The sequence below is a fragment of the Colobus angolensis genome, unplaced genomic scaffold (assembly GCF_000951035.1).
Source record: "Colobus angolensis palliatus isolate OR3802 unplaced genomic scaffold, Cang.pa_1.0 Scaffold273, whole genome shotgun sequence".
NCBI lineage: Eukaryota > Metazoa > Chordata > Mammalia > Primates > Cercopithecidae > Colobus > Colobus angolensis.
In genome coordinates this window covers 2,936,807-2,946,360 of record NW_012115966.1, presented here as the reverse complement: position 1 = coordinate 2,946,360, position 9,554 = coordinate 2,936,807, and the positions used below count along the sequence as shown (strand labels likewise).

Genomic DNA, 9,554 nt, shown 5'->3' with positions numbered 1-9,554 from the left:
GGCTCATATGACGGGGTTGCATTTTATTTTCTTAACAGGTCTTTAAATTGGGCAGTTCTGAAATTCTGTTTGGTCACTTCTAGATGGTACGTCATGGGAATACAACCAAGTACTGTAGTTGAAATTGTGTTATGCCACTACTCATATGTTGTTTTAGGTACTATGCATAATGTTAATAGCTGAGATGTTGAAGAATTTGAAGTCTAAAATATAAAAGATAAATATACCTATATTAATCCTATGTTAAGATGCTCTGGGAAATAAAGGCCTTATTCCCTTACATATGCGATTTTTGTAAGATAATATATACACAGTGTATTTTAAACGTTTGTGTGGGTGGTCCATGTAGTTACTTCCCATACGACAAAGCTGACAAAATTTTTAATTTACACAATGTATTCTGCATTTTCAAATGTTTATCTTATATATATAGCAAAGAAATTATCTTACTGATATGCATTGACCAAATCCCATGGAGAAAAGACATTTAGATACATCTCATTTGAGGCTCCCCTTCCTCTCATGTGTTTGATTTTTTGGAAGATGACACAATGTGTGGGTAACCATGCAAATGTTTATGAATGACTTTATTGAAGTGATTCCATCAGTATTCTGTTCTAATACTTGGAGAATGATCTTCATATTTATATATTTTATTTCTTTGTTTCAACTATACAGTCATAATCCAGGAAATGTTTCCTTTTTTTTTTTTTTTTTTACAAAAACTGATTTTTTATTTGTAAAATGTTTGTAATAATGTAAAGGTGAACATGTTCAATAAAAATCATATATTAAAAGTTTAGATGTTCTTTATCTTTTAAAATATCAGTTAAGATTCCATCAGAAAATTGTGCCAAGGTAAGAAAACAGAAATGAAAGGACCAAAATAACTTTTCCCTGAGGGTTTATTTATTTATTACCAGGGAGCATGGGACAGATTTGAACGCCCCCTGTGGTGGACTTCCCTTTGAACCCTGGGGCAGCCCATGCAGGACTTGGGTGGCATGGACCTGGGCTTTGGGTGAGACAAACCTGAGTCTCAATACAAACTCCCCTCTGAACCTGGCCTCAAACTCCTGAGCTCAAGTGATCCTCCCACCTTGGCCTCCCAAAGTGCTAGGATTGCAGGTGTGAGCCCATGCGCCTGGCCTGAACCTATTTTCTAATCTAGGATGGACATAACACCAACACTCTATTGGGTTGTAATGAAAGACATGGGCATTGTTGTTAAGAGTATGCTACTTTCTAGGCACTCAGTGGTCCGTCAAGCCAAAATTTGCCTTTGTATAGCATCTGTACACATATACTCATTTCTAGTGTTGGACATACAGATGCTTATTAAATGTGCCACTATTAGTGTATACCCAAAAGAAAGGAAATAAGTATATTGAAGAGATATCTGCAATTTTATGTTTATTGCAGCACTATTCAGAATACCCAAGGTTTGGAAGCAACCTAAGTGTCCATCAACACTTAGATGAATTCATAGAGAAAATGTGGTATATAAACGTAGTAGAGTACTATTCAGCAATAAAAAAGAATGAGATCCTGTCATTTGCAACAACATGGATGGAACTGGAGACCATTATGTTAAGTGAAATAGGCCAGGCACAGAAAGACAAACTTCACATGTTCTTACTTATTTGTGGGAACTAGAAATTAAAATAATTGAGCTCATGGAGATAGAGAGTAGAAGGATAGTTGCCAGAGGCTGGGAAGGGTAGTTGGGGGGTAGAGTGTGGGAGGTGGGCATGGTTAATGGGTACAAAAAAGAATGAATAAGACGTAGCATTTGCTAGCAAAAAAGGGTGACTATAGTCAAAAATAATGTAATTGTACATTTCAAGAGTATAATTGGGCCGGGTGCAGTGGCTCACGCCTGTAATCCCAGCCCTTTGGGAGGCCAAGGCAGGCGGATCACTGGAGGTCAGGAGTTCGAGACTAGCCTGACCAACATGGTAAAACCCCATCTCTACTAAAAATACAAAAATTAGTCGGGTGTGGTGGTACACGCCTGTAATCCCAGCTACTCAGGAGGCTGAGGCAGGAGAATGGCGAAACCCAGGAGGCGGAGCTTGCAGTGAGCTGAGATCCAGCCACTGCACTCCAGCCTGGGCGACAGAGCGAGACTCCGTCTCAAAAAAAAACAAAAAAAGAATACATCAGAGTCGTTTTTATTGGAGAATACTGAACACTAAAACTATAGCAGTTTTAAGATAGAGTGCTGTTAAATGTTTTGAAAAACAGAAGTTTATTGCATGGACTGAACTAATAAGGACCGAAATAATTTTTTTAATGTTATGAAAAACATAATACTAAGGTATTTAAATACTTTGTATTTCTTGCAATACAGTTATTTCCATTGTACTGACTTAAAAGGATGTCTCTCATTTTATAGCTTATTGTTTTGATAATGAACTTGGCAGAGTTTATAAAGTCTGCAGATTAGAATACAAGTTGACCGTTAACTTTTTGGCAATAAGAATGACATCATGTTATGACATATTACAGATCTTTCAGCAAAGAGTGCCTCTGTTCCAGACGAACTTGGTGCCTGTGGACATTCTAGAACATCAAGCTATGCAAGCCAGCAGTCAAAAGTATCAGGTAGAGGCTAACAGTGAAGTTGAATTCCTTATTGTTCCAAAGGGACTTGAAACTGCTGTGGTGTGAGGGAAGGATGTCAGATTGCAGTGTTTGATATGAGTATGATATCCAAGGTGATTTTCTCTGACAGGGTATAGCACATGTCACTCCCGGTCATCTAGTTTCTCTGAGCTCTGCCACAGAAGAAATACCTCAGTGGGAAGCACATCAACAGGAGTTGAAAGTATTCTAGAGCCATGTGATGAAATCGAGCAGAAAATCACTGAGCCAAATCTTGATACAGCTGATAAAGAAGATACAGCTTCAGAAAAACTCAACAGGTATCCTTTTAGTTTAAAGAATAAATTTTAATTTTAAAAAAACTTTGTTTTCATAACATAATAAAAAGGAAAAAATGTAATTCTTTTCAAAGATGCCCAGTGAAACAAGATTCTGTAGAATCTCAGCTGAAGCGAGTTGATGACACCAGGGTGGATGCAGATGACATTGTGGAGAAAATATTACAAAGTCAAGACTTCAGCCTTGATTCCAGTGCCGAAGGTGTGTAGATAACTGTTAAGCTTAGATTCCTGTAATCCAGGTTTTTGTAATCTGTGTAGTCAGCAGTAAAGAGGCTCAGAACATCATGATATGACTGTTGCGTATTTGTATAGTAAATTTCATGCCCATAAAAATCTCAAGATAACTTTATAACTCATTTATTAATGAGAATGATTATTGAATTTAGAAAAAGAACACATTTTAGTTAAAAGTGATCAATTTTAAATAAAACATGTATTGTGTTTTTAATTATGCCCAGATGTCTACAACGTTCGTATACCTAATGATAGGTATCTACATCTGCTTTTGTTATAAGTGCTTTAAGCCACTGTTGTAATTTGGAGGTGGTCTTAGAACAATAGTGAATAATGGAATCCTTCATTCCCTCCTTAGAATTTTCACTGATACTGAAAATTTGTATGCCACCAGTTTGAAAGATATAATTACTCATGTTGATGTGAATAGAAAGCACTTAACAATGGACTTATTTTCATTATGTAGCTGGGTGTAAAGAGAAATAATTAAACCTTACTTATGGAAATTTGTAGGAAGAGCTATCTCCATTACTCAGCTAAAAGAAAAAGAGCTTTAGAAAAGTTGGTGAGAAATAACCTTTAGAGTATCTTTTAAATTGCCTATTTTAAAACATGTGTATGTAACTTTGGTTTTTACTTCTTTGTAAATTTCTTTAATAATTTGTTGTTTATTTCTTTAATAAACTGAATTGTAAAATATGGATTATTACAATATCCATACTATTTGACAAAGGTCTAATAATTGTGCATGTAACAAGCATTTTAAATGTGTATTGCAGAAGAAGGACTAAGGCTATTTGTGGGTCCTGGGGGAAGTACAACCTTTGGCAGTCATCATCTTCCAAATAGGTAAGTAGTACAAATAGTGTCTTATTAAAATATAGACCAATTTTTTTTTAATCATGAGTACAGGATGATGGTTGCAAAGTTTGTATTAGGCTGAAGCTAGGAAACAGTAGTAGTTACATAAGAAGAGTTACAGCTCTTAGCGTAGCTCTCTGTTTCCTTTATTCTGGATATATTTGACATTATATTTTATAAATTAGTTTTAATTTCCTTAGAAGTATTTTTAAAGTGTATTAGTCAAGGACCAGTAGACCATCGGGAAAGTTGCAATATAAAAGGACATTTAAAAAAGAGTTCTTAGTCTTTTAAAACATTAATTTTTTATTAATTTATTTTCTAGAGACAGCACTGTTTCCCAGGCTGGAATGCAGTGGTGCAATCATAGATCACCGTAGCCTCAAACTCCTCAGCTCAAGTGATCCTCCTGCCTTAGCCTCTTGAGTAGCTGGGACCATAGGCATGCGCCACTGTGCATCACTAGTCTGATATTTTAGGAAGAGCAAAGCAAAATTACATTTTCAGTCAATGGTCTTATCTTTTCTGAGCAGTTACACAGCCACTGAGCAACTTCAGCGCTGTTAACCTTTCTTTACTCTCCTTTTCTCCACCCCACTGCCATACATATTAAGAAAAGTTCTGAAAACCAAATACCATTTTGCTGGTTATTCAGATGCAGATGAAGAAAAGTCACCTGCCAAACTTACCACTGATTATCAGCACTGCAGCAGATAACAGTGAGCACAGACACCGAGGACAGTGTAGGAATTCTGATCACTCCCTTGCTCCTTACAACCTGCTCCCCACACTTGTGTGTACCCCTAATTCCATTCCATGTCATATTTATGTAGAGTCCCTGCAAAACTACAGAGTGAGTCACAGTTTCAGGGGGGAGCCCCTTGGACCAAGACAGTTATTTTATTCTCTCATCCTCAAAACCTAAAAGAATTTTGCATTCATTTCTTTTACTAATACTCATTTCAATGAGTACCTCCTATTTGTCCAGCACATTACAAGGCTCAAAAATAGACCTAACAGCAAAAACCTACATCAACAATTAACTACAATCAGATATCATAGGTAGGTAAGAGAGAGACATATAAAGCTACTTCCAGGGAGTAATGTGAAAAATGATTTACAGAAGATATAACACTATTTAGATCTTTGATTGACTCATCTGCTCATTAAATTCAGTAACTGTTTCTTGGGCCAATTTCTGGATAAGAATGCAAGTAGAAAAGACCCAGCTCTTACCCTCTGCTGGCTTATGGTCTAGCACATGGGGCTGGCAGGCTATAGCCCATAGGCCAAATTGGCCCACTGCCTGTATTTAGCAACTATAGGTAGCATTGAGCATTTATTAGTTATGTGCCAGGCACAGGTACATATATTTTTTTTATCCAATTCTTATATAGTATCTTTCAGTGCTCACAACATACTACAATTAGTTTGGTGTTTTTTTAATGGAAACAAAGATACAAAGAAGTAATTTTAGGCTAGATGTGGTGGCTCACACCTGTAATCCCAGCACTGTGGGAGGCTGAGGCAGGAGTTCAGGAGATCACTTGAGATCAGGAGTTCAAGACCAGCCTGGCCAACGTGGCAAAATCAAATTTGGAATTCTCCAGCCATTGTTTTCCCCAACCCCTCCTTCTGTTATTCTGATCTACAAATTCTAGTCCCCAGCCCCTCTGAGCTTTGACCAAACTTTGATCAAACTCCTCCCCTCAGAGAGACCAGCAGGCTGTGTTTGGGGTCTTCCTCTCTGCACTGCAGGCTCGGAGGATCCTGAAGGAAACTGCGTCAGACAGCTAGCTGGGGCGGTTGTCGGGCTCTCTTCATTTATTTCTTGTTTCTTGGGACCACAGTCCTGCACTGCCTGTTGTCTAGTATGTGCAAACTGTCGTTTCACTTATTCTATCCAGTTTTCTAATTATATAAGGCAGGAGGGAAAGTCTGGTTCCTGTTACTTCATCATGGCCAGAGGCAGAACATTTTTAAAAGGGCATCTAAAAGCCAGTGTGCCGTGCTGCCCACCATGGTTTCTTCAAATTCTGATTTTCTGTAGGTATGAATGGGTGCTCACTGGCATTCTGTTGAGGAAGTTCCTATTTCTTCTGTAGAATGAATCTGTGAGAAAAGGAGTTTCTGGGCAGTCAACTGAGAAGTCCAGCGAAGTCCATGGTGGGCTAGTAATCACTACTACCTTACTTCTCTTGTTTAGAATTTCCTCTTAAAATGTCATTAAGGGACACTAGTCATGGTGGTTGCTTCTGGGCTTACTAAACTCAGGCACACTCAGGGTGAAATGGCCAGTAGTAAGGCATACCCTGACATCTTGACAAATTGGGAAATGGGTAACTGGTGATAACTTTAGGCAGTAATGGGCCAGGCATAGTGGCTCATGCCTATAATCCAGCACTTTGGAAGGCTGAGGTAGGAGGATTGCTTGAGCCCAGGAGTTCTGGTTGCAGTGAGCTTCAATCACGCCACTGCACTTCCATCTGGGCAACAGAATGAAACCCTGTCATGAAAACGCCACAATATTATGACAGCTGAAGACCATCATCATTAACTCAGTGTGAGTCCTGATGCACTGCCAGAGTCAACATATGCTCTTGGATGAGACTGATTTTAGAATGGATAGATAAACATGTTTGAAGAACATTTCTTGCCAATGTTTGTTGATTGGTCAAGAATTGGGAAATTGTAATAGATTATTTTGGGAATAAGTGCAAGAGAATCAGGATCTAGACTAATCCAGTGTATTAATTATAAACATTTAATATTTCACATAGTTTCTATCCATGATGCCTTTAAACCTTGTGGAAATCAGATCTAGTAGAAAAATACCTAATGACCCATCTCTCCAGGGACAAGGTTACTTGGAACAGTTTCAAACACTACAGCTCAAAATTTTGAAGTTTTTTTCCTCTACTGTTTTAGGGTGGGGTCTGGAGCTTATGAACAAGTTGTGATCAAACGCTAGAAGTCAAGCCGGTGAAAACATTTCCCTGCGGAAAAATTTAAGATGTGAGTAGTTGATGTATCAAGGCATTTTATTCAAGCACTTAATAGAAAATGAACCTCAACTATCAAGAGGAAAGTCAATGCTGATTTCTTCTCTGGAAGGACCCACCACTATCCTGTACCAGCCACCAAAGGGGAACATCTGCATGGCAGTCTCCAGGCACCGTGCTGCTGTGTGCCTTGGAAGCACCTGGCTTCTGTGGTCACCGCACATGATAATGAAAAGCCTGCTTTGTCTTTCAGAACACCCCAGTGGAGAAAACAGCGTTATACACATCGGAGTATCATTTTAGGATTCAAGTGTAAAAATCTGTGATCAAGGTGCTCAATAGATTTGGGCTCTATGGTTTGGTTTTTTTAGGTTGAGAGACAGTACATGAATATAACTTAAACCCTATAGATTTTGTCAAGATAGTCATAATTCCTGTTCTGGAAATCTTCCCTATTATACTACCTACAGCATTGTATAAAGCGTGGGTGTTCATGCTTTGGGAAAATGTTAGACTACAATTGAAACATGTGATGTGCTTATTCATAATTCTCAATGTATCAGTCATAAATGAAATAACAAGTGCATTTCAGTCTGAGATACGTGAATGGATGTAATGCCGTTTTTATGCAGTATATAGTATTAATTGTCATTAATATTAGATGAGCTGCAGAATCACCCCCAAGCACTACATAAAAGACTCAAAATAAGTTTAACACCCACTGTGTTAGGCACCCTAACAGAAGAGCTGTCTTAACTCACTGAATGTTAAGGTCTGCTGGTTTCAGGAGTCAAAATGTAGAAAAAGAGGAGAATTGTAATATGGTCAGAAACAGAGAAGCCTTTTCTATGTAAATTCAGACTTACCTGAGGCTAACAGTTTTCCAAAGTGGTGGTGGGTAGCAGCAAGACAGCTGCTTGCCGTGACTGATGCGGACTGGTAGGTTTCCATTTTAGCTCTCTGTAGGTACTATTTTCTTCTCCACTGTGTCAAAAGTTAGTTGTTTTGAGGCAAGAGTAGAATATAACATACATCAAATATAGCTTTTAAAATAAGAATACCTGGTTTGGATCCAGTTGAGCAGCACAGCAAATAAACCTTAGAGTTTTTCTGTTCTTACATGACAGTTTCCATGTAGAAAGATCAAACTTTCTGGAATCACTGTTAGTGAAGAAAAATGTAGAATCTGTATAACCAGTAATTCCCTAATTCTTACTTTCAAAGTCATACCCAAGAAAGACAATATGTCAGAATAGAATGACTTTGGTCTAGGTGTTTTCACGTTGGCAAAAATAAGGAGGAAATTACATTATTTTAATATCCAAATTTAAAGGTTTGGAAAATTTTGAATAGTTAATATTAGGACTTTTGTTGCTGTTTTTTATATTTCAAGGATTAGGTATTCTGCATTGGTCCAATACTATATTAACCAAGAGATTCTGGAATTTTTTAAAAGATGATACCCTGTTTTATATTTTGAATGTAGAGAGACTCTGAAAGAGAGAATGTTCTGAGTTATTATACTTTTTATTTTTTAAGATTTATTTTTAAGGATAAAACAATGACCTGAACATTTTAGCCTAACCAAGGGACTTAAGTGGTAAAGACTTGCATTCTGTCTTCACGTGAACTGATCCATTCATTATATATTATGGGAAAAATCAAAGAAAGTTTTTTATAGAGATATGAAGATATTATTTAGAGAGATATTTATTATGACATTTTTTAAAAACATATTTTTCTATTTTCAAAATATTATTTCTAGGCTATATTTTTATTGGTGCTGTGCAGATGATTTTGCAGTTTTGAAAATGATAAAACTAGATTGTAAGTGGGGTTCAGTGAGAACATTCATCAGACATGTAAGAGGTGCTGCAGTCAGGGCGGTGCCCATCTTACTCATCCTTGGCTGCCCTTGGTCCGACACCTCTCTATACAAGACTGGTTCTCAGTATTTTAAATGGTACAGAATTCTTTTTAAAAAGTAGAGAGATTTTGAAAAGCATAAAAATCATGCCTTTATAATCTTAGCAGCCATCAGATACATCTTGATTTATGTAGTAGTAAATATAACAAATATTTTAATAAATAGAAACACTGATTAGGAAGAAAAAATAACTAATGTCTATGTCTTCTGTAGTCAGCAAAAGTCTGGATCCATTTTATTCCATTTTGTGTTCCATTGGCACACTTTGTATTCAAATTTCAGTGCAGTCCTTTCAAAATACTCGCTAAGGGTTGCCTAAGTGTCTGCCTTACTCTCTGATTTTCTTTTTCTAAGAGCATGGTTAAGAACATCTTAACCATGTAGCCGTTGAAAAAAATCTGTTTATTAAATAACAAGTCCACTTCTGTTTATGTTTTGAGTTTAGAAAATTTGACTTGAAAATTTAGATTATTATTGGCCGGGCGCGGTGGCTCAAGCCTGTAATCCTAGCACTTTGGGAGGCCGAGACGGGCGGATCACGAGGTCAGGAGATCGAGACCATCCTGGCTAACACAGTGAAAC

At 37.4% G+C, this 9,554-nt stretch overlaps 1 protein-coding gene across 1 annotated transcript; it reads left to right on the top strand.

The window, feature by feature from the left end:
• The first annotated feature begins 1,172 nt into the window (after positions 1 to 1,172).
• On the top strand, positions 1,173 to 7,014 carry LOC105516103 (protein FAM102B-like). The gene is made up of 6 exons (XM_011948166.1): positions 1,173 to 1,233; positions 2,512 to 2,607; positions 2,738 to 2,927; positions 3,020 to 3,147; positions 3,962 to 4,031; positions 6,972 to 7,014. The coding sequence occupies exons 1-6, from the start codon at positions 1,173 to 1,175 to the stop codon at positions 7,012 to 7,014; spliced, it is 588 nt and encodes a 195-aa protein (XP_011803556.1).
• Positions 7,015 to 9,554: the final 2,540 nt, after the last annotated feature.